Raw genomic sequence first — 25,772 nt, 5'->3', positions numbered from 1 at the left:
CGGGGCCGGGCCTGGGCCGCGGCGCGGGGCGGCCGGAGCGGGCGGCACCGGGGCCTGGCGGGGCGGCCGGTCGGTGCCCGGCGGGATGTTCCGCAAGGCGCGGAGGGTGAATGTGCGGAAGCGGAACGACTCGGAGGACGAGGATGAGGAGCGCGACGAGGAGCCGCCTCAGGAGCCGGCGCCGGCAGCCGCGGTGGCGGGGGAAGGGCCCAGCGAGGCCTCCATGTCGCTGGCGTCGGGCGCCGGGCTCCTGCCGCTGCCCGCTGGCTGCGTGCCCCTCGCTCTGCCCGGCAGCCCCGCGGCCTTCGCCTGCGCCGCGAGCTACGGCGCGGCTCTCGGCTTGGGGCTGGGCTTGATGGGAGGCGACCGAGCGGGACTGGGGGCTCTGCCGGCGCCCGCTCTCCTGCGCCCCCCGCCGCCGCCGCAGCCCCAGCAGGGCAATGGGCTGCCCGCGGCCGGGCGCCCCAAGGAGAAGAARCGGCAGCGGGAGAACAAAGAGGTGCCGAGGGCCAGCCTGCTCAGCTTCCAGGACGAGGAGGAGGGTGAGACGGGTGGTTGCCCGGCTTTTGGGTCGCTGCCGGAGCTGCTCAGCCTGCACTGGTCCTCCCCACCGCCGTTTGTGCACCCCATAGAGCCGGGATCTGTATTTATTTTTTAGGGCAGCCGGGTTGCCCCGTGTGGCGTGGGGTGACGTGGGGTCACATAAGAGGGGACGAGCCCTGGACGCAGGTTGCGGGCGGGCAGGGAGCGCTCTTACCTTGGCCTCACATGGCTCCTGCGGGGCCAGCACGTTCTTCTCAGGGGGCTTAATTCTGGTGAAAGGGGTTAAATTGCCTCCATCTGTGTTGCTGGCGCATCACCTGTGTTACATTCACTGCAGCTGGGTGGCCACAGGTTTGTGCGGAAGAAGATGCAGCCTAAAGCCCTCGAGCCAGCAGTGTTGGCTGAGGAGCATCTGCTCTGTGTCTTTGTGTCGAGTTTAAYGTGATGGGGCTGCTGTTCACGGGTCACCTTGGAGTCACTGCCTGTTGTTCGAACAGTTTGTGTAGTTTTGAGTCTTCTTAGAAGGAATTCTCTTGAAATCACTGGAACTTGGTTTCTAAGAYGTGTGATTTGAAATCTTGATGGAAATACTGAAAACATAGAATTACAGCATAGACTGTGAAAGAACCCCATAATGTTTGTTAATAGCATTTGYAAAGTTCTAGGAACAAAATTAGGAGATTTAATAGATAAGTATGCTTGACAGGTCTAATGTAATATTATCCAATTTCTCTTTTAAAGAAACTGAAGAAGTTTTCAAAGTGAAGAAATCAAGTTACAGCAAAAAGATTGTAAAACAGTTGAAGAAAGAATACAAAGAAGATCTTGAAAAATCAAAAGTTAGAACAGAGGTCAATTCTCCAACAGATGGTAACTGCAAAACTAATAGTAATTTTTGTAGTGGAAAAGATGAAGTGCTGTAATTTCATTTCTTGTTTTCAAGATGAATAGTTAGTCTCCTGGAGGATTTCACATTTAGAGCTGAAGTAAAGCACAGATTATGTGTGTTACTTGAACCTGACAAATGCTGTTCTGCAGTTGGTCGAATTCTATGATTCTCGTGTAGAAATTAACCTAGAAGGATGAAGCTTCCCAGCTCTGTTAGGTGGTGGTCAATAGACATCAGTGTTCTGACTTGCAACTGTGTTTATGACAGATGAGTTTCCTGTTAGGAAGGAATTAACATTAGTTTGAAAATGTRCCTGGTGCTTATCTGACAGCATGTATCCTTGTAATTGCTTATTGTTCAAAAAGGAAGATTTTTGGGGTGAGCAGAGTGATAGTCTTTGTTATTAAGTTAATTGTTTAACAGCTGCCTAATTCAGGACTTGGATCTTAGGGTAGACTTGATTGAGACGACAGGCTGAAAGTGTTGGAGCAAAAGATCTCTTTACAATGTATAGTCCTTGAGAGCTTGGAATAGAGCCCAGGACTTCAATTTGATTGTACTATTGGTTTTTGGGAAGCTCATTGGTAAAGTGTAGTGATTCCTTTTCCACTTACATTTTTACATAGATTATGTAATGCTGTGAGCACCAGCTGGCAGACTTATGATTTAAAGATTGCAATAATCTAGAGATGCAAATGGGGGTTGAACATGGTCCTATGCAGGAAATGCCCTTTAAAATGTAATTAAATTATTTTTAAATGTCTTGTCTGCATTTAGAAAACCCACAAATTCTTTCTTATTGCCTGTGCAGTGTTGTGGCGCATGAGCAAAACCTGAAATTATCATTTCTGTGGSTAATGTTCAGGTCATCTGTGAAAACCTGGATTCTTGCATCTGTCACAAAGATCCTTAAAAATTGTGTTTTAAACATGGCTATGTGGGCTTATTTTCTGTTTGTTTTGCTCTCCCTGATTGATATGGTTATAGTTCAAAAACTTCAGGGCTGCTACTGAGAGAGTTGGATTCCCTAAACAAGTGCTTGAGTCTAAAACCTCAAGATACATGCAGCTTGGATTGGTAGCTGGGTTTAACATGCATTTTCCTGCATATTACTTGTAGTTGCTTCCTGTATCTGTATGTTACCCACCTAATGTAGGATGTAGGCCAAGAGGAAAAGGAAAGGTTTTTTTTGAGATCAGTCAGTTCTTCTCGGAAGATTTGGTATAAAAGAGGCRGTGCATTTTCACTGCATATGTAAGAGACTTTGACAAGGCTGCACAAGGTTGAGTTCCCCCACTTTCTCTAATACTTAACAATATGGAAAACGTTTAGTGATTGATGGGACTTRCCTTGTCACATTTTATTTTGAGAGGATGTCATTGATTTAATCACAGTTAAGAAAGTGTATTTTCCTAGATCTCAAGCAATACAATTATCATTTAACATTTTAATTTGATTTTCACTTTTGGTTGTTATATCTTAAAAAAAMCCCAACCTTCTTAGTGATCTTTATGAAGGGAGTAAAACATGGACTTTGCTGTCTTACCAGTTGAAGCACCACTGGAAAAGACAGGACAGAATAAGGATATAGGCCAGGAAGATGGGACTGCTAACAGTGAGCATGGTGAAGAAGAAATGGAAGTTGAAAGTGAAAAGGAAGAAGAAAAACCAAAAGCTGGTGGTGCATTTTCAAGTGCTCTGTCATCAYTGAATGTTCTCCGCCCAGGTTGGTTTTTTGTAATATGTCTGATAAATTACCAAATGATTTAACCAGTGTTTACAGTCGACCAATGTGTGTTTGAGACATTAAGAAAGTTTCCAACTGTTTAGCATCTGAGAATTCAAGAAACTGCTATTTTCAAAAGGTATTCAGTTTTATAAGCCTTAGGAGAGAAAATGTTTTGYTACAGAATGCTTCATCTTGGTATCAGAAGCAGGAATTTGTCTCTCAAGTAGATAACAAACTAAGAAAATCTAGATTTCAAATAGGTGACTTCACACAAGATATGATTGCTTTCAGTTAAAATCTGTACTTTAATTCAAATGTTTCAGTTACGAGTCTGCAAGGTGTCTGAAATATTTTCCTATCCTGTGTTGTACACCAAGGTTCTAGTCAGGCCATGAGGCAAAGAAATCATTGAGAAAATATTTTTGAAACTATTTTGCTAATTGTGATGATCTTCTCAAATACCAGAKGGGTGTCCTGGGTTCACACATTGATTTATATGACTTATGTAAGTTGTGTTAGTTTTGTGCTGTAGATTTTAARRTTTTCAATTAGGTCTGCTTTTCATGTTTCCCCTTGATTGTACAATCTTCTGTGTATTAACTGTGACTGATTTGGTGTCCTCTTAATCTCTGAGTGGTAATCATCTGTTGAAAYGGTTGATGCTTTTTATTCCCCCAAAGTAAGAACTGGGAGCAATATTGGGATAGGAATGCGCAGTCACGCACCTCATTTTCTTCCTCCCTTTGCAATAGTCAGCTCCTGTAAAGGGCTTCCTCTTCTTYAGGGATATTTCCCATAGGAACATCAGGCTTCTGCTCTTATGACATGAGCTGCTGGAAGCAGAGCYAGATTTTCTGTGATGTTCCCAATTTTGAGGGTTTCTGGTCAGAAAGTTGACATGTTTGGCTTCTGAGTTGGTTGCAAGTGTTTTTTGTGAGTATGGATTTGTTTCCTCTCATGTTTCTTTTCCTGTGTGCAAAGGTGATTTGGTAGGATGACATAGATGAGYGATAAGAAATTGTAACGCCTGTTTTCTTGCAGTGGTTGTTTAACAGTGTGCACATCTGTCTCTAGGAGAAATTCCAGATGCTGCTTTTATTCATGCTGCTAGGAAAAAGCGTCAAATGGCTCGTGAACTTGGAGACTTTACCCCTGTTGACAGTGAACCAGGTAAAAGCCGCCTTGTTCGAGAAGATGAAAATGATGCCAGTGATGATGAAGATGATGACGAGAAGAGGAGGATAGTTTTTACAGTGAAGGAAAAATCCCAAAGGCAAAAGATTGCTGAGGAAATAGGTAAAGCTTTTTGGAAGATCAGCTGATATATATTCACACTATTTTCACTGTGAGTGCTCCCATTCAGCATTTTTAAACATGTGTTTCAAACAATCTCGAGTTGCATTTGACTTCTGAGGAAAAGTACTATGTAATGGAATGTGCTTGTAAAATTTTGAGTGCAAAAGTGTTTTCTTGGGCACACTGCTGATTGTGATAGAAACTTACCGTAAGGATCAGTTCTTTTTTCTGTACTCTGTTTTTAGGAAGTATATAGWTGTGAAAAGAAAAGCATTTGATATAGAATTCTTCTTGCTGACAAGCAGATAAAATGACCTTTTGGAAAAGGAGAACTAGTAAGATACATATGTTTTTAACATTAGAGGGTTTTACCAGCAGTGAACTGCAAATTTACCTATTGGATCTTTCAAGTGGAACCCCTGTTCTAATAMTTCACAGGCCAGTGTCCTTAATTCCTCATGAAGTGGAAAGGGCTCTGAGATATTTTCACTTTGAGGCATGGTGTCAGGTTTTTGAATTCATGGCCCTTATAATTATGAATGCATTATTTTCTTGTTTGAAGGTATTGAGGGAAGCGATGATGAAGCACTAGTGGCAGGGGAGCAAGACGAAGAACTCAGTAGATGGGAGCAAGAGCAGATACGAAAAGGAATCAACATACCCCAGGCATGTATATTGTCGTGCACTCTTTTTTTGATTTATTTCTGCAAGTGTTGGCTAAATTATTACAAACTTGAGTAGTTTACAGAAGGCTGTTTCATTTGAGAAATTATGTCTGCACATTTTGATACTCTTTAAAGAGAAATAGTATAAGTATTTAGAATGATAATGACATTAAGAATTTGTCCATTTGCCCATTTAAAACGATTTGTCCATTTACATTCTTGAGGGCATTTGTATCTTTCACCTTAGATGCTGGATGCTTAAATCCACTTGATAATTACATTTTTAAATGTATCCGCTTACATTTTTCACCTTACAACATTTGAGATGTGTAAGAAATTAAGTTCCCACTTTCTTTAAARCCTAATACAGTACAATTGCATTTCCTCTGCTACTAGGTTCAACCAAGTCAGCCTGCAGAAGTGAATAATGTGTACTACCAGAACACTTACCAGACACTGTCTTATGGTTCATCATATGGCATTCCATACACCTATGCTGCGTATGGATCATCGGAAAACAAGTCTCAAAAAACAGATAATACAGTTCCTTTCAAAACTCCCAGTAATGAGATGACTCCTGTTACTATTGATTTGGTAAAGAAACAGCTTAAAAACAGGTAGGACAGACCATCTTTTTAGACTTAAAGACCTGTCCCCTAGGTTTCTATTCCTCAGGTGTCTTTTAGTCTTGGTGAGCAAAAGAGTTTCATCGCTGGAAAAGTACTGACTGGCACATCCATTTAAAAAAAAAAGGCAAACAAAACTCAAAGTGAAGATGGCAYTGACACTTTGTTCGAAAATCTCCTTGGATTGTTTCTCTGGAAGTGAAACTTTAAATATGAGGCCATTGATCTTGTTGAAGACAGGTCTGAGTTGCATCTTCTGGACACTGCACAGTCTAATAGTGAAGAAATGGAAGGCCAGTGAGGTGTTTAGCTTATCAAGCTGTATTCCTTGTAAATTATGAATCAGAGATTCCCCCTTSAGTAGATAAACAATTTGATTTTTATTATATACAGGGTTTTTTTTGCTTAAGCACTGTCATCTGCTTGTCAAGTATGCAAAAGGTATGAAATGAACGACACAATTGCAATGAAAAATCATATACAATAAACAGCTTGCACTTTACAAGCCTTCAAAATTGGTTTGTATGCCCCTTGTAGTGTTGCAGCCTTTGACAGTGCATCACGTTAGTAGAGGAAAAAGAATGCTTTGTATAAGCTGTAATTCCCATCCACCCCCAGCCTGTCCAGCCARCTTTTCTTTAGGGACAGCCTTGAACTGTTCTGTGTGCTATCAAATCCTGTAAAAGTTTGTAAAATGGCCATTTCAATGCACTTAGCATAGTTTAGCAAATGAGTTTCAATCATTAGTCTTGCTGTTCATGAAGAGAGGGGAGAAGGTGACAAATGAAAGGTTGGGCATGTCTTTGCAATATTTCCCATATATAGGCTCAGTACTGTACTGTACTGTCTGTTTGATGTCTCAGTGGTCTGAAATAGACTTTTGGGTGTAAATTCACTATTTATCCATTGCCCTTCAGGTTGGACTCTATGAAAGAAATGCACAAAGCTAATCGGCAGCAATATGAGAAACATCAGCAAAGCCAAGAGGACTCTACCAAGGCAATTGAAAGATTAGAAGGGTCTTCTGGGGGTATTGGTGAACGGTATAAGTTTTTGCAAGAAATGCGAGGGTATGTCCAAGACTTGCTTGAGTGTTTCAGTGAAAAGGTAAGGATGCAAAAACATTAATCTCTTTAAAAAAAAAAAAAAAGGGGGTCTCTTATTACATGCCAAACACCACATCTCTGTTTTCAAAAAAAGTCCCCTGAGAGCATGTTCTTCAAAAGGTTTGGTTATTTGAGGGTTGAAAAGAACTTTTTATCATGCTAAGCTGATTATCAGAAATCTCTCTTCCCACTGTAAGAGCTTACTGACTTAAGATACCTTAAAACTCGCAGATTTTGCATCTTTAGGATTTTGGTAGATACTCTGGCRTTCCAAATTTACACAGATACTCCTTTTTACTTGTGTTGGATATCAGGTTAGCAAAAATAAGGMCTGAATTGTGACATTGCTACTTTCTGAAGTGCTTTGTGTACACAGTAGCAGAAACTTTTATTTTCTGTGTTATAAACTTCCTTCTGCCAGATGTTTCTTGGTATTGCTCTGGAGTCTGAAGGAGAGAAGTTTTAAAACTAGTGTAGCTGTTTGAAGACGCACTTAAAATATATTTCTTTCATGTGGTATGATTCTTTGATATATCTCTAATTCAAAAACTTAGTCTTCTTTCTTATGTTATGCACTATGCTTTGATTACTTACTTTGCTGTAAATATAATAGGAATTCCTGAACATGTATGCATGTATACGTATATATTAGACACACACAGGAGCTGTAGAATTCAGTTAGCAGTAAATATAGGCTATTTCTTCATTGTCTTCTGACTTGAATACAGTAGTAGTATAGTAATTTCTTAACCTGATGTCAGTATAATTGTATAGTTTAACTACTGCTTTAACACCTAGCCCATTAGGTGTGGGGGAGGAATGGAAAAGCATTCTGGGTACTGATGGGTTAGACGTTAGTTGTCCACTATTAGTGGAACTGGGAAATATAAAGTGGAACTGGTCTTCATCCTGAAGAATAAGTATGTCGTGAGCAAACCCAGGAAGTGTGGGACAGTTAATTCACCCAGCTGATTGATTAGTGTAACTAATCAATTGCAATTGATTGTTCACTTAAGAAGTYATATTCCTGAGTCTGTATTAGTATTAGCTATTGAAGGTTAATAAAGGTACTTTCTAAGCAGCTCTGGCAGTGCCGGTTATCCAGATGGCTGAATTCCTACTAAAGATAAGTTTTTMCATTATTACTCTGAGATAAATTTGTATTTCAGAAGTCTAGTTAAATATCTGTCTCTCTATTCAGTGTTTGCTTTCTAAAGACATCTAAATTATTTTGTGGTAACTATAATGGAGGTTCTCCTTGATAGCATAAGCTGTCTTGTTCAAATATTTTTAAGATGTGACTTCTATCGTCTCAGGCTTCTTAGGGGCATTCACAGAGTTTTGCTGGTTTCAGATGGAGGCTGCTGGAGTACTTGTATGTACAGTGAGTTGCAAAAGCAGGAGGTGACATGGTCAGTCTAACATTTTATTCATTTTGATACTGTTTGGCCATATAATGTCATTTGGAATTCAGTGCTTTCAGCATGACAAAARTACTATCAAATTCAGAACCAGTAGCCCACAGGATACTGAAAAGTTTTCTGAAATGGAGGTGTTGGAAGGGGAGAAAATCAAGTAATAAAATCAGTATCAGTTTTTTATTTAGCTGGTAAATTATTTATTTAGCCAGTAAATTGTTCTAATCTTTTGAGTGTAGMGATAAATTACCTTCAGCATTTTTATAGAACCTGTGGTCCTGACTGCTTAATATTTAAAGTCTTGTGATGATTATTTATAATAATGTATGTAGCTGTTATAGATAAGGATATAAAATGTGCATATATGTGTGTAATAATAATGAATACACATGTATATATGTATATATATATATATATATATATACACATACATATATGAAAACATACCTTTAAATATGGTATTTTGAAGAGATTCTGAATGTTAGAATAGCTTTGCCCATTCTTAAGGCTCAGCAGAGAATATAACAAGACATCTGCTGTGCAGATTTTAGAAACAAGTGCTAGAAAGTCAAATCCTCTGTGATGTCTTTTTTCCCCATAAATAGGAAAACCAGTAGAGTGGAACATGGTTGCATGACTTCCTTCAGAAGTCAAAATTATGCTTTCTGAGAAGGCTAGCGAGTCACAATGGTATTTTTACATTTTAAATGTAGGAATGTACAATGGATACAGAAAGATTTAATTGTTCTGGGCATACCTTTTCCAGCACAAGTAGATGAACTGTTACTTYACCTGCAAAAGCAATTACTGAAACAGGCTCTGTGTGACAGAATTATRCTTGCGATCTAAATGTTTAGAGATCTTTCTGCTTTTCCTCTTCCACTGTTTACAGGGAAAGTGAACAAAAATTCCCCTTGAAAACACTGAATTTAAGGTACTGACTRAACAAAACGGGGAATGAGGGCTGTAGTCAGAGAAATTGGCAGCCACTCATCACCCACAGTATTGATTATAGAAGAATGAGGGCATCTAAGTCTCTTGTTTTCTAAATGGGAAATATTTGGAGTTAATTCGTATATCTGAATACATCAGTAGGTTTCTTTTTTAATCTGAGAAAATTAAAGAAAGAACCAGTAGAGATGCTTTGAAAAATTTTCATTTAACTTTTCAATGTTACAATTTCCTCTACATGCTTAAGAGAAAAAGCTATATTTTTCATGGTAAAGTAGTGTATTTTAATAATATTTCTGTTTTCAAAACTGTCTTAAATTCTAAGTATAAACTTCCAGCACTGGGATATTCCCTCCTTGTCTTTCTCTCTACTCTTTTCTCCAAAAGAAAGGTGTGTGTATTTTGAGTTGGTGCAGGATTGCTTTCATTTTAATCCCTGGAGCCTAGTTTATCCCACAAAGCTAATACCTCTTTCTCTGATGTGTGTGTCAGTCTCAGTGAAGTGGCCCTGTAGCTATAAACTCAGAATCTTACATTTTACTGAAGGAGGTTCTTTAATACCTTCTGAGTCGCATTCTAAAATACATCAGGAAACCATTTCTGATTTTATCTTKTGTTTTGAAAAAAACATAATTCTGGATGGTAGGCAGCAATGATGTATAAAAGGCTGGAAGACTGTGAAGTAAGCATACGTCTCAGAGGTAAGAAGGACATGGCTTTAGTGTTCACACCAAAAGGACTTGCCTTTCCAAATTAGGAGATTATGAAAAGTTCTGGTTTGTATTTGAATATTTATAATGATCTAATTTTAACTTGTCCCAGGAAACAGAAAAAAAAAATGAGCAGTGAACCTGTTGTTTAATATCAGGAAATTCCCGGCTGTCATACTATCATCTATTTTTGTTAGAGATGCTACTAAAATAGTTCATTAAAGAAAAAAAAAGACTGTTCTGACCTGACCTAACTGAATCATTCAAGGTTATACTTTATGCATAACTTGCATGAATTTACTGTTTTAATTCTAGTGATAATCTACAGGAGCATTTGACTGATTTGAATTACCTGTTGGCATAACACATTTATGCAGGGTTTGATTTAATTTCAGTAATAATATTTCAGCATATGCTAATAAGAGAGCAAAACCACAGTTGCTGGCTTCAGCAGGTTAGATTAATGGGTGTTTTTTTCACTGAGGACAGTCAGGTTATACCTGAAGTATAGAATATTTCTACATTCTTGTTTAAAGATAGAGGAAGCAATTGATGTCTGAGAATTGCAGACCTTTACACAATACATAATRCACTTAGAAGGGAAAGCAAGGATACTGGAAAGAATATTTCACACTCTAAAATGGATGTCTGGCTGTATAGACTCATTCAATCCACCGAAGTCACTTTCAGAATGCTCTTGCTCTGATTGAAAGCTGCCAACATTAAATGTATGCATWTTCCACACCTTGAACTGTTTCCTGGTGCAAAACGATACAAAAAAGGCAGGAGTTTGTGCTGCTGGGAGCAGAGTGACAGCGTTTTGCTCCGGAATAGGCTGGGATCCCTGAAGCTGAGCAGCTCAGGATCTGGGTATTACGTAGTGTGTTGTATTTTTACAGGTGCCTCTGATTAACGAACTTGAATCCGCAATGCATCAGCTGTACAAACAGCGAGCTTCCCGCCTTGTCCAAAGACGACAAGATGATATTAAAGATGAATCTTCGGAGTTTTCAAGCCATTCAAGTCAGTCCATCTTGAAGGTTTTTATTATTCATTAAACAACCTTGTTTACTTACTATGACTTAATTGAAATGTAAATGTTTAATGTTTGACTGTCTTAAAGTTTATTCTTACTCTTGAGATGGGTAGAAGCAAATGTAGATGAATGTTCTCTGACCTATTTTGTTTTAAACTCCAAACCACTCTAACTCTGACTTCATCTTTCCTTTCTGTTTCTCTTAATTGTATTTTCTCCTTCCTAGCACTAAAAATGCATGGTGTCACTGGGAGTAGTTGTAGCATGTGACTCCCCATTTTCTTCTTATGTCCTGATTTTTATAAAATTTATTTTAACCTTCCTGAATCTATAAACACATTTTATATGTACAGTTAACTGTATGAAGCCRTGAAACACTGGGCTAGACTTCTACCTGATGTTCTGTTTTGCAGCCAGCATAAGTATTTACTTTCAGACACTTAACTGGTAAATTAAAGACTTGGAAGACTAATCAGACTAACACACAGTGAYCCAGTATGAAATACAGCTTAAGAATAGCCAGTTAAAATTCCTCCATTCTGTGAATTTGGTGATGCAGGATTCTCACTGAGGGGGTTACTTATGAGGGTTACTCTTCAGTATGTAAAACACCACAAAAGCGTAAATGTTAACTTCGGTGGAAATACATGTTTCTCGGTGCAGGTTTTATTCAGTGTATTAAAACAATGGATGAAATATCCTATTAATAGGAGTCCTCTTTATCGTTCAGAGAGCTTCCCATTTTTAAAAATGGCCTTCTGTCCTGTTGCTGATGAAAAATCGTGTAATCAGTGCCATTTCCCTGTTCTGTCGCAGTGTGTCCAGAGGTGAAATCTTGTTAACATCATTAGCTAGAACTCACCGAAGATGATCAAGAGTTTGGGTGTCAGATTTGGTCATTCCTTTCCATAGTGGTTAGCATACGTATTCTTTTTAGGACTGTATTTGGAGTTTGAGGCATCACTTGGCCTTGCAGTTTTACCATGAAAATGCTGTTGTGAGAACTAGAAACCTGATATACTAGAAACCTACTTCCTAAAAGAAGTTTGGAATGGATTCTTTTATACTGAAATTTACTGATGKGTTGGGAATAGTTCTCATTGCTGAGGTTGGTTGGGTTTTACAGAGAAATCTTATTTAGGATCTGGAAGTTTAGAGAAGGCTCTTAGTAGTTCAGGTGTTGAATTGGAATATTGACACAGATAATTTAATACTTTAAATGATGAATTTGTAAATAGATTTTGTCTGGACATACAAATTAATTCCTGAAGTTGTCATGGGCTGTTGTTTAAATGTTAATGTTGCTACTTTAATGGRTGGACTTGAGCAGTGGCTAGCATTCAGTCTACTGTTCAAAGTTTACCTGGAAAGGAGGAGCTGGAAACACTCYTGTCTGCTATCTGCTGTTTTAGCTGTGTTGTTTTCTATAGCCAGGAACAGAGATAATTACAGCTTGAAAAGAGAAAGGAAGATGGTTTATCTTTCCATAGATTTTGATGTGTTTTAAACTTTAGGCAATCTAAAGCATACAAWCTTAGAACCACTGTGACTAGAATTMTGAAATATTGTATATTCTTGCTCCAGTCACTCTTTTCTGCTTTTCCTTTTGTTAATTTTCTTCTCAAAAATTATATGGTGAACGTGTTTRTGTAAGGAGCACTTTTTTCTTGGACATTCCATTTAAGCTATTTCTGTTAAAACTATCGACTTTCATGTAGTTCAGCACTGTTGTGAGAGGGATAAGAGTGAAGTACAGTGAAAATTATTTGACATTTAAGTGGAAATTTTTCCAAACTCTGCTGCTTTCTGTTTTAACCTCTACGCTTGGTGAATTCAGGCTTCTTGGGGGGGCTTTTTTTTTTGTGTTTGTTTAGTTTTTTTTTTAAACTTTGGCTTTCTACTTTAATTTACACTTAGTTTAAAAGTGCGTAAAAGGCTCTTATGAAACTGCCTACAGCACATCTATAGAATCATAAATAAGCATTTTAATTTTCATTGATGTAATTTTACAGATAAAGCACTGATGGCACCAAATCTTGATTCTTTTGGGCGAGACAGAGTGATCTATCAAGAACAAGTCAAGCGTCGAACTGCAGAAAGAGAGGCTAGAAGGTAGAGGATGAGATTTCTTGTCCTTTTAGGACTCTTTGCTTGCAAGATACAKCTGTTCTGTGTGACAGACTAACACRAGTGGCAGTGTTTGCTTCTTCCCTGCTAAGGGAAGAAGACACTTGTCTGGTGCGTTGAGCAGGGGTACTCTTAAATATCCCAGCTTATCAGGCTAGTATACAAAACATTCCATAATACTGATTTMAAATCACTAAAAGCATAGTAAATCCATTCCATGTCTATATGGTCTCTGCTGGTTTCATTTCTTTCCRCTGTTTGAGGCAGCAACATAGTGGAATGCCTGAGGTGGTGGCGTAGTAAAAGTTCTTTTCAGCTTGACTTTCCTAGAACCAAAAGGACAARCTTAAGTGGGTGTATTTGTTGTATAGGTGGGGAAAACAGCTGGTTTCTRTTGGTTTAGTATAGCTGGTTTATACAGGTGATAGCTGGTTTATATTGCTGCTCCTTTCCAGAGCTCGCCGTAGACAAGCGAGAGAGCAAACTGGGAAGATGGCAGATCATCTTGAAGGCCTTTCCAGCGATGATGAGGAAACTTCAACAGATATCACAAACTTCAACTTGGAGCGAGGTTAGAAAAGCTCTCCAAGCTTTATCACAGAGTCACAGCATGGTCTGGGTTGGAAGGGACCTTAAAGCTCACCCAGTTCCAGCCCCCTACCAYRGGCAGGGTCACCTGCCACTAGACCAGGCTCCTCAGAACCCCATCTAACCTGGCCTTGAACACTTCCAGGGATGGGGCCCCACAGCCCTCTGGGCAGCCTGTGCCAGTGCCTCACCACCTTCACAGGGAAGAATTTTTTTCCAATATCCCATCTAATCCTGTCCTCTGGCAGTTTAAAGCATTCCCCCTTGTCATGTCTCTTTAGGACCTTGTAAATGGTCCCTCTCCATCTTGTAGGCTCCCTTCAAGTACTGGAAGGCCACAGTTACGTTACCGTGAACCCTTCTGTTCTCCAGGCTGAACAATCCCAGTACTCTTAGCTAACAAAATACCAAATATTTGACAGGAAAAAGAATTGATCCAAATACAACCCTATTTATGTATTTTGCCATATTTTGGAAGAAGTTGAGGAGCTTTTGATTCCGAGATCATTAGTGTGACCAGAATAGTCTCTGTCACCAACCTGTTGTGCATCTTGCAGCTGACTGAATAGCCCATCCTTAGCAAGGTTCTTTTTATTTCATTCAAACATTCCTCTGTTGGCAARCAGTATGGTTTTGGATCTTCAGTAAGTCTTCCTTCCAATTTGTAACATAGTTTATCATTCTTGAAATACTTGTTTGGCTTACTTGTGAAATTTTGAAAACCTCAGTGCTTTAAAAATCTTTTTTTGGTTCATGGCAAGTATTTAGTGAAGTTCTGAATAAGCTTCAAGAAATGCAATGACTAAAATTTTGTAGAGTCTTGTTGCAGCCTGGCAAAGTTTGCMGATGATAGAAAACAATGTTGAATGCAAACATTGTAGGATAATCTTGTGGTACAGTTAGCATTTGYTCTAATTAAAGAGAATTTAATCAGGTTAGAAGAAATGAGGAAGAGGAGAGCAGCRAGGATGACATACATAGAATTGCTTGTGTTGCATTTGAGAAGGGATTGAATGGTTTTGTTCTCTTCAAGTTGGAGAACAATATTGACTTTTCACAGTATGAGAACTAGGAACCTGAAATTAAGGGATAGGATAGGTTTAAAATAAAGAGGTCACTTCCTGCAGACAAGGTAATAAATGGCAAAATCGTTGCTGTAGGTGGTTGTGGCGACCCTAAGTATGAACAGATTAGAAAAGCAATTAGATGAGCTGTTTAGCTGTTAGGTCCTTTGGAAGTGCAGTTTCCACATCTGCCTGATTTACTGCAATTTTGTGATTGCACTGATTTACTGCCTACAGGAAGAGCTCTTGCATAAACAGAGCAACTGTTCAGGGTTGTTAGGTGCTATAATTAACTTTGTTAAATTAAATTATCTAGATTAAAACCTCAATGGGCCTGAATTGTGTTTGGTAACTTGGCATTTTATGTGTGCAAAAGCATTTTGTAGAGGTTTCTTCAGTTTCTGAATAAGCATACTATTTGTAAAGCTTTTTTGCTATTGTTCTTAACTCCCATGTTAGTCCAGAAACAGCAGTGGAACAGAGGAGTGCACTTTGGTCTACTAACTTTATATGTAGTGTCTTTYCTTATTCCAGTATGAAAAGTGTGGTTATATGACATAATCTCCCATTCCCTCAGCCCTGTCACTTTGCCTGCTGTGTGTACTAGTTGTGTTCCTTGTGTACAGGTTACTATTGTAACCAAACATTTACAAGTGTGGCTGCAGCAAATATGACTGATTAAAATGAGACTAACCCTGAGAAGTAGAAAAGATGAAGGGATAATAATATATAGAGAAAAAGGTGTGGACTGCATAGAATACTGGTACAGTAAATACAAAAAAAAAAAAAAAAAAAAAAGAGGATTGTAATCACTGCCCAGTGCTAACAGGCGTGTTGTGGGCAGCAGTTTAGCACAGTGTCTGCCAGAACCTCCCTGTCTGAACTGTCAAATCAGTTGTCTTATCTGAGATGCGCTCTTATATTTGCATTTGGATTATCAAAGATATTGAACAATCTGGGTTGGAAGGGGCCTGGAGATCAGCTGTTTGAAACTCCCATGCAAAGCAAGGCCAGCTTTGAAGTTAGATCCACTCTGAATACAGTCCAGTACATCACTAATCCTGACTATGTCTGGTAACTTAAAATCCTTCCATGAAATGTTTAAAGTAAGACCTGTGATAAAACAGTCTATTGGGGAGTACTCACTTGCTCCTGTTTTTATATCTTTGTGTGTTTGAGGCACGAGTAACAGAACTTTTAAAGGTGATGGGATTATTTTGGTTTTGTTTGTAGGAGTTAGCTTATATTAGTGAGCATCAAAGAATGTYTTGAAAGTGGCATTACAGGGAGTAGGTGATTAACTTCTTACTCCTTTTCTCCCCTGCCAGATCGTATATTGAAAGAATCCAGCAAAGTTTTTGAAGACGTTTTGGAAAGCTTTTACTCGATTGATTGCATTAAGTCGCAGTTTGAAGCTTGGCGCTCCAAGTACTTTGCTTCTTACAAGGATGCTTATATTGGTCTCTGTTTACCAAAGTTGTTTAACCCTTTAATCAGACTTCAGCTGCTTACCTGGACTCCTTTGGAGGTAWGCTCCTCTGCAAGCAGCTTCTACATAAGCTGCTACATGGTGGTTCTTTCACACTTGTGCAGGGCAGATTAAACTGCACCTTTGATATGTGCTCTCCTAGAGRTGTATTCTAGGGATGAAGTTTGCACCTCTCTTGGGGCAAAGCTTTTCTGGGGAGTGCCTGGGACTGGTTGATCCTCTATATTCCCAGCAGGCCAGAGTTCAATTTGGCACATTGCCAGTTCATTCTCAGGGTGTGGTGTAAACCAAAAAGTCTGCAACTGCCCRTGGCAGTGGGTTGGAACTATGTGATCTTTAAGGTCCCTTCCAACCCAAGCCATTATATGGTTCTGTGAAAATACATTTAGTCTTTAAAATACTTCAGAGGAAATTGTGACTCTAGATAGKYYSWYTYMTSAKRARWSRRMCTAAAAAGCTTGTTCTTATGTYGAATTACAACCTGTGTCTCTAGGTTATGTATTTTTCTCTCACCTACACCTTCAYACCCTGTAGAATTCTGGCCAGCAATTTCCTAGTCTCCCTCGTAGTACTCATTGCCAGTTATTAGGTAGGGAACATGGGAAAAGCAGGACAGCACTGTGGCAGCCCAGTATCCCTGGCACTCATTTGTTGCATGTGTGTGCTTTGATGAGAAGCCACCAGGACAAACATTTCAGGTAGCTTTTGCCTCCCTCTTTCTCCCTGCTTTTCTCAGAGGTGTTTTGGTTTTTTTTTTTCTTAACTGCCAAGAGAACATCTGCAGAAGGAGATTTTCTATCAYCTCTGCACCAAGTGCAGTGGAGGGGGAAGCATGACTCCCTTCAGAGGAAGTTAGAGTATTTAAGTAATTTTATTAATTTGATGTTTTACTTCATTAATCAAACAAGGAAAAATCTAATCYAAGGAAGATGCCCTCATTAATCTAAAAACAGTTCTTGTGCATTCTCCCTTCCCCCATGCTATTTCTCTGAGTTTTTAGGTTGACAAAACAAAGCTCGTGTTAGYTGGAGTCATGGTATAGAATTGTTAAGTCTAACTGTATTCACTACTCTCTGTTACTGGTCCTGGTAGAGCGCTTTGTTAAGTTAGAAAAATTACAAGGTTCTCCTAAAGAGAGGTTTTAAATCCAGAAGGCATAATTTTATAATGCAGCACAATTAAGCTGTTGTTCCCAATTGTACCCTAACTTGTAGCCTTTTGTTTGGCTCAGGTGTAAGTAGAAATTAAAATCTGTGGGGCAACAACTGCTAAAAAATCAATCTTCAGTCATGTTCACTTGTCATTATATCCAGTGATTGCAGGTAGAATGAATTGGTTCATTTGGCAGAGTGTTTTAAAGCTGTTTTTTGTGTGTCTCATACTTGCATACATAATACTTTTTGTATGTGTTGACTTCAAATCTTTGTTTAGGAATCTAATCCCAATTCTTTTTTTACTAGGGCAAGTGTCGAGATTTTGAAACAATGTTGTGGTTTGAGTCATTGCTGTTTTATGGCTGTGAAGAACAGGAGCAGGTGAAAGATGATGCTGATATTTCACTATTGCCTACCATTGTAGAGAGAGTTGTTCTTCCTAAATTAACAGGTATAAGTTCAGAAAATAGGAGGGAAGGGGTTGTGGAGTCTGATGCTTGTTTGTGCTTTCGATTTTACTGTTTTGTAAATAATTGCATGAATGTCTCAGTACCTGTACTTGAATATTTGTAAAGTGGAGTAATTCTTTAATCTCTTACAGTAATTTCTGAAAGTATCTGGGATCCCTTTTCTACYACACAGACAGCTAGAATGGTAGCAATTGTACAGAAACTAATAGATGGATACCCCTCAGTGGTGAATGCAGAAAACAAAAATACACAAGTAAGTTGTTGGGTTTTTGTCTTACATATGTTGCATAAGTTAAGGAATTTGAACATATTTTTAATACCTTATGTTGGGAAATACAGCAAGAAAAAGAATTTTGAAAGTATTAGATGCTCTGCAGCCTAATTGWGGGGAGTAAGGTGTGGTGATAAATTAAAAGAAGAAACTCAGTGGAACCCACCCACAATAGATACTAAAGATAAAAAGATGCATTAGATGTAGTAAGAATTCAGTTTTGCTGTAAGGGTTGGCTACAAATACTCTGACTTTTCWTTTTTAGATCTGCAGTCTTTTCAAATGTATTGCTTGGAATCTGGATTGTTTTACTTGCTTTCTGTGAATGCAGGAGCTGGTATTAGGAGTCCAAGTTTTAATTGGGAATGTCAAGTTTCAGCTCTGTTAATTATTATAGACTTCTTTAAGACTATTTATGTGCTCAAACATGTATGTATGTTTACTGTTATGGTTACAAGTGTTCTTTGTTGCTTTAAAAATCAGTTTCTGAGTGTTTCACTACTAAGCAGTGCATTGGACATTTAAAAAAAATTATCTGTTTCAGATGCTTTTAAAGGCATTGTTGCTAAGAATGAGGAGAACACTAGATGATGATGTATTCATGCCCTTGTATCCAAAAAAGTAAGTTTACTTTCAGCTATGGTGTTAGACCTTTCTTAGCAAGTCACTGTCTTCTGTCCATAGTTAACAGGGGTTTTTCCCAGTGTGGTTCAATGTCTGGATAGAGGAGATCCTTTGTTATCCTCCTGGGAGCATTTAGCAAAGACAAGAAGGATGGAAGGGAATATTTATGGAAATGAACTGTGTGCTGGAAGGAGGAAGCCAGCAAATTCAAAGCAGAGGTKTGGTCTTGGTTGCTCATTAAAGAAATCTCTTACTTTCCAGYGTCTTAGAAAACAAGAACTCTGGTCCATATTTGTTTTTCCAACGTCAATTTTGGTCCTCTGTTAAGGTAAGTCAGTAAATACATCTGGTAAATCTTTTRTCCAAGACAGTGCAGCAATAAAATCCTTGTCAAATTTGTGGAAAAAGGTAAATGGAAACTGCTTCAACTTCATTTGCAAAAACTCTTAATTCAAGATTCTTTGCCTTTGATCAGGYACTGTGCCCTCTTCACAGTGTGTCCGGTCACTAGTAGTGCCCCCCAGGGCTCAGTTTTGGGCCCAGTCCTTTTTTATATCCTCACTGATTTTCTGGATGAGGCGGTCAAGTGCACCCTCAGTAAATTTGTGGATGACACCAAGTTGAGCAGGAATGTTGATCTGGAGGACAGGAAGACTCTGCAGTGGGACCTGGATCGATGAGGCTGATGGGATCAGGGTCAGTAAGGCCAAGTGCTGGGTCCCTACACTTGATCCACAGTAACTCCAGAGCTGCAGGCTGGGGGCTGAGTGGCTGGAAAGCTGCTGGGCAGGAAGGGCCTGGGAGTTCAGGTCAACAGCAGCTGAATGCAAGGCAGATGTGCCCAAGTGGGCAAGAGGGTCAAGGGCACCTGGCCTGTACCTGTAGTGATGTGTCCAGCAGGAGCAGGGCAGTGATCGTCCTTCTGTGCTGGCACTGGTGAGGCCACACTTTGTGTGTCCAGTTCTGGGCCCCTCAGTTCAGGAAGGACATTGAGGTGCTGGAGCATGCCCAGAGGTGGGAATGGAGCTGGGGAAGGGTCTGGAGGGCAACTTCTGTGAGGAGCAGCTGGGGTTGTTTAGCCTGGAGAGTTGGGGTTTAGCCTGGAGAAGAGGAGGCGGTGGCACAGGGACACCTCATCGGTGCCTGACAGTGCGGTGTGGCCAGGGGCGGTCAGGGCTCTGCTCCCAAGGCAGCCAGCAGCAGGATGAGAGGAAATGTCCTCAAGCTGTGCCAAGAGARCTTCAAGATGGACATGAGGAAGAATTTCTTCATAGAAAGGATAATTAACCATGGGAATGGACTGCCCGGGGATGGTGGCAGAGTCAGTCCCTGGAGGTGTTTAGGAAAAATGGGACGTGGCGCTCCATGCTCTGGTCTATTTGACAAGGTGGTATTTGGTCAAAGACTGGACTCAATTCGGAGGTCTTTTCCAGCCTAATCAGTTTTGTGGTTGAAAAGGTTGTCAGGTGAAAGCACCATCATTTCAACTTGCATGTTATAGGGTCAGTTAGCTTACTCACCCCAGGTTTTTTATGACCTTGGGCTTGTCAAAATAAAATACACTGCTTTTGGGGAAGGGGGGAGCTCAAAACTATGGCTATCATAGTTTATTTCCAATAAATGACTGTAAAGAAAGTTAACTCSCAGCTAAACAGGAAAGTAGAGACTCGTGTTGATTGAACAACTGCTCTCCATGATCACACAAACAGAACTCTTCTCTGGAATTTCTGTTTAAATTGCAGCASCAAGGGAGACTGTATTCTGAATAGGTTTGCAAAATACTTTGAAGTATTAAGTATTTTAAAATGTTTGATGTGTTTGATCAATTTTCTGGTTTCAGTACATTTTGGAATAGTTATTTTCCCTGTGTTGTATTTTCAGTTATTGGGAAACTTTCTCCAGTGGTACGGAATCCTTTCAAACAAAACTCTCCAGGAGCTGTCCATAGATGGGCTGCTAAATAGATATATTCTTATGGCTTTTCAAAACTCAGAGTATGGAGAGGACAGCATTAAGAAAGCTCAAAGTGTAAGTAAAATSAAACAATGCTTAAAATAATGGATTTCATCTGAAAGGAAAATATAGCTAAAACTTGATGTTGCCTGTGAAATTTGGCATTGATATCTCAAAAGCTATACTTGTCAGTGAAAAAGAGATTTTTTTTTTTTAGTACACAGTCTAAAAAATCTTCTCTGGYTYACGCCTGTAGAAAGATTAGATACAYTGTAGTTTTCAGTGCTCTACTGTTTGGATTTTGGTATGGGTTTTTTTGTAGTTTTCTCATTTTTTTCACTCAGTTGGACCTTGTGACTGCACTCTTGCTAGGCTGACTTCACAAGTCATGCTACTTCGCCTTTAAAGTTTTTGTTACATTGTGTTTAAGGTACTTTTTCCCATTTTTCCTAGGTAATTGCTTGCTTCCCTAAACAGTGGTTCGCTAATCTAACAGGAGACAAGACTATTTCTCAGCTAGAAAACTTCTGTAGATACCTTGTTCACCTGGCTGATACAATTTACAGAAACAGCATTGGTTGCTCTGATGTGGAGAAGAGAAATGCAAGGTAATTTTGTGTTAAAACAGTTTCAGTTTTTGTGAATGCATTCAAACACCGGTAACTGTCTTCATCCTGCTGTGTCTTTGGAAACTTCTTTGAATTCAGCCGTTAGAAATGTTAGGTGCTGGTAGATGGGGATATTTTTGAAGTGTCTGAAAACAGCAACTGCTGGAAGTACTGAAACACTAATAACTCATTTTTCAATACTGCTTAGTGTCCTGGATTCTTAAGGGGGTTTATAAAAAGCAGGGAGAAGGACTTTTTATATGAGCAGATGGTGTCAGGCCAAGGGGGAGTGGCATTAAACCTGAAAGAGGAGATATTTAGATTAGATATTGGGAAGGAATTCTTGGCTGTGAACGTAGTGAGGCCCTGGCACAGGTTGCCCAAAGAATTGATCAAGTCCAGGTTGGATGGATCTCTGAGTAGCCTGGCCTGCTGGAAGGTGTCCCTGTCCATGGGGGTTGGAATGAGATGAGCTTTAATGTACCTTCCAACCCAAAGCATTCTAGGATTCTGCCAGATTTTGTAGCTGCCATGTTTGGACTGTTTCACCTTGTGAGGTTGTTGCTGATTCCTGCATAGTGGCTTCTAAATTGCAAACTGTCTTTTGTATACAGTTCAAAAGTTCTGACCATTTACACAACCAGCTAGATGAACCTGTTTTGCCCAAGATCCAAGAGTCATTTTACTTGAATCCAATAATCAACTTAATTAAAAGTTTGCATTGGACATATTCCTTGCTAGCCAAGTAAGAAATGCTGTGGGAACAGGAACAGCACAGGACTGAACAATCTTCCAGTCTTAGTACAGTCCTGTGTTTCAGTGTAACTGTTTGAGGTTTAAGTTTATTTAAGTTTTTGAACTCTCTCCTTTTGGTGGTCTGTTCCTAAATTTGAAAGAACTTTCTTCACCATATGAAATGATAATTTGGTAAAAATTTTTATTGGAAGAGAAACCTCCAGTTATCCTTGTTTTCATAACATGTTCTAATTTGATTTCTATCTTCTGTCCCTCTTCCCAGCATTTAACAAATCTGTWATCGTTACCCTCATTAAGCAAATATCATAAACCTGCAGCAGGAATGTGAAATATATGGCTCCATAATCTGTTGGAATATTAATCCATGTCATTGATTGTTCTGTTTGTGTATTGACTTCTCCTTCCTTTTTTTTAGGGAGTACATCAAGCAGATCATAAAGCTTCTAGCAAGTATCCGAGCCCTGGATCATGCTATTACTGTTGCAAATGATCACAATGTAAAAGAGTTCAAGATTCTAATAGAGGGAAAATAGACTTTTCCCACAACTCATTTTGAGCTTTAAAACCATTCCTGATGTGTAATTTATGTATATATGTAAAGTTTCTTAAACTGTAAAGTATTGATCTTTGTTTTAATACAAAGTGCATTCTTATATACAACATCCTTAAAAATAAAAATCATTGACTTCATTGAAAACAAAAATGGAATCCCAAGGTTGTCATCTTTCCAGAATCCAGATTTTCCTTCAAGTTTCTTAAAGTCTTGTTTACAAAAATACTTTGTGCCCATGATCAGTGATCATCTACTCCTGTTAATTGTTCCATGGTTAACTGGAATGTGTATAAATATTCTGTGTAATACAATGTATCCATATATTTATACCACTATGTTGCTTTCACACTGGATATAGAGATGTTGTACTGTTGCAATAAGCTTTTCATTTGCTGAGAAACACTTACTTTGACAATAAAATGATCATATTATTGGTCAAAAGGGCTGGTAAAACATTCAAATATGTGAAACGTCACATAAGTTGAAGAGTAGGGTCACACTGAAATGGATCCTGACCTTTAAAAAGCATCTGTGCTGCACTCCAACTGAAGTAGCTAAAAAATGAATTGCATTCAGAATATGGAACTCTTAAGACTGTTCTTCAAATGGAAGATCTGGATCAATGGTGATTTTTTTTTTTTTTTGATACAGGGAGGCACTGAGAATTTATGATCATTGTGCATGTGTAGATGGTGGCACTTCCTAAGCTCCAAATATCTTTCATTTCATAGGAATAATGGTTTACCTCTGAATTCTGGACTCTCCTTCCTATTCTAAGTTGCTTAAGTCTTGTCGGGATTTGCGGATTTTTTTGGGGGGTTTGTTTTTTTGTTTCTTTGCTTTGGTTTTTTGGTTTTGTTTTGTAATGTGATTCATGGAACCTTTAGATTAATGTGACTAAAGATATTGAGCAAAATGAAGGTGAGAAAAACCTTTGAAGTATTTGTATTGTAGTAAATATTCAAATGTTACACTCCCTGCAAAATACCATCTAAGTATTGTCTTAAAAGAAAAAAGGCATTTAATTTAAATGTGAATGGAAAAAAGAGCCCACTTCAAAAATCTGTTGATATACATCAGAATATCTTGGGATCCAAGGCAGGTGGACAGCTGTGATAGCCTTGCGTTAAGAGCTATTCTCCATGTGTGCCCTACTTTTTTTAGGGGAACTGTAGCAATTAATTTGCATACTGAATAATATTTATGCTCATGTCACATGGTATAAATGAGTATATTAAAAACATACCATTTTTGACATGTACACTTCCTTGGGGCACTGGATAGTTGATTTCTTGAACTGTTGGGATTGATGGAGCACAGTCAGAAATACCTGCTTTTAAAAATTGCTTCAATAAACTCATCTGTCAAGGAGTTGTTGCAGTGCAACTTGGTAAGCTTTTTTCCTTTAGGAAGGGAGTGAAGGAAATGGTGCTGGCTCTCTGGCTGACTATTCCAATATGTCAGGGAAAAAAACCTTTCAAAGCTGGATTTCTGGAGTGAACACAATGGGATAAACACTGGAATTCATATACCTACATAAATCAGTTTAGGTATTTTGAAATACTATTGTGGCTGTACTTGCACGATTTAACAGTGACAGATTTGATTTTTCTGTGCTAAAAATGTTACTGATTTCAGTATCTTGAAGAGGACCTGAAGGGAGCCTATGAGAGAGCTGGAGAGGGACGTTGGACCCGGGCTGAGAGTGACAGGTAAGTGTCAAAGGGGAGCTGAGGGAGCCCTCACAGTTCTCTTTCTTACCGATACTTGCTGTTACTGTTCATTTTCATTTTAACAAGAAGTGAGCAATGGGTACCATGACCAGGATTAGAGGGGCCCTGTCTCCTGCCAGGTGGAGGAAGAGACGATGGGATCTGTTGGACAGTGTGGATCCGAGGGCCTGGCACAGATACAAAGCTTTAATTGACACTGGTACATAATGTACTCTCCGATGCCATCGAGATCTGTAGAGGGGCAGGATCCACCTGTATTTCTGGGATGAGAGGGGGATGCCAGCAGTGACCATCCTTGAATCTGAAGTAAGCCTGGCTGGGAACAAATGGTAGAATCACCCCATTGTGACTGGCTCAGAGGCCCTGGACAGCCAAGGACCCAAGAGGACATCATTGGGCTTTTGGGATAGCTGCTGTGAACACAGGAAATAAAACAGCTCCAGCTCACACAGAGAAACGTACCACAAAGAAGCAATTGCTGGACTGTTCCTTCTTGCTTCCTCTCAGTGCACCACAAACACTGGGACAATGCACTGTTCTTGCCAGTTGTATATAGCATACTCCTACAGTCTGGTGAATCCACCTGTCAATAATGAAAGCTCCAAAATCCCCCAAAACAAGGTCCTAGAACAAAACCACAAGGCTGGGCATCACCTTTTCTCACAGCACACTCTGATCCTATTCAGTTTCCTTCTCGGCTCTATGTACCTTTCCATTCTTTCCCTCTGACAGAGTAAGATCCCAAACACTTTTCTAACTGCTCCCACACTGACAGTGCCACGAGGAGAAGCCCGTGGCGTTTTACCTTTCCCTGTCGCGGTTTCTCAGCTCCACACGATGGCGGCAGTGTAGTTGCAAAAGAGGTAAATGTGTCCTGATTCTCTCTAAGCAACACGGAGTGCAGATCCCAAGTTGAAATTGTCAGTACCGGCAAAAAGCGATGTACCAGAACAAAAAAGTTTGTCTGGCCTTCGAATTTCATTTGCAACTCTTAATTCACATCTAGCAGCATTCGCCTTTCTCTTAGGGCGGGTAGACTGCTGTTCTATGGGAAAGAGAACCTGGACACCCAGATTTTTTAAAGTGCTGATATAGGCTGGAGGTGAAGGCCTGAAACAGCTTTCTATCCTGGCGCCTTTTGTGTTGGAGCAATCCTTGGATGTGTTCAATTTTTGAGCTCAGCCTGAAATTTCCAAAGTAGGTCCAGGAAGTGAGTGACAATACCGTTCTTTGGAAATAAAGAATATAGTGCCAGTGTCGCTGGTGCAGATTACAAGCTTCCAAGCAGAGGTAAAAGCCAGCAAGAACTTTCTGTCCTAAAACATTTTTTGTGCAAGAAACCTTTGGATGCATTCAGTATTGGAGGACGTATCCAAATTTCATTTGTTGGTGTTCTTTTATATGGAAAGGAAA

At 39.4% G+C, this 25,772-nt stretch overlaps 1 protein-coding gene across 1 annotated transcript; it reads left to right on the top strand.

The window, feature by feature from the left end:
* PAXBP1 (PAX3 and PAX7 binding protein 1) lies at nucleotides 1–23,980 on the top strand. The gene is made up of 18 exons (XM_057377028.1): nucleotides 1–542; nucleotides 1,285–1,413; nucleotides 2,982–3,158; nucleotides 4,236–4,457; nucleotides 5,020–5,123; nucleotides 5,519–5,739; nucleotides 6,666–6,855; nucleotides 10,833–10,956; nucleotides 12,982–13,081; nucleotides 13,552–13,667; nucleotides 16,077–16,276; nucleotides 17,698–17,842; nucleotides 17,993–18,114; nucleotides 18,677–18,753; nucleotides 19,018–19,084; nucleotides 20,638–20,784; nucleotides 21,163–21,317; nucleotides 22,489–23,980. The coding sequence occupies exons 1-18, from the start codon at nucleotides 86–88 to the stop codon at nucleotides 22,604–22,606; spliced, it is 2,871 nt and encodes a 956-aa protein (XP_057233011.1). The 5' UTR covers nucleotides 1–85; the 3' UTR covers nucleotides 22,607–23,980.
* The last annotated feature ends 1,792 nt before the right edge of the window (nucleotides 23,981–25,772 follow it).

This window comes from Malurus melanocephalus, unplaced genomic scaffold (genome assembly GCF_030028575.1).
Source record: "Malurus melanocephalus ecotype Western Australia unplaced genomic scaffold, MMel_1.1 scaffold_298, whole genome shotgun sequence".
NCBI lineage: Eukaryota > Metazoa > Chordata > Aves > Passeriformes > Maluridae > Malurus > Malurus melanocephalus.
This window is presented reverse-complemented; position numbering and strand designations above follow the sequence as displayed.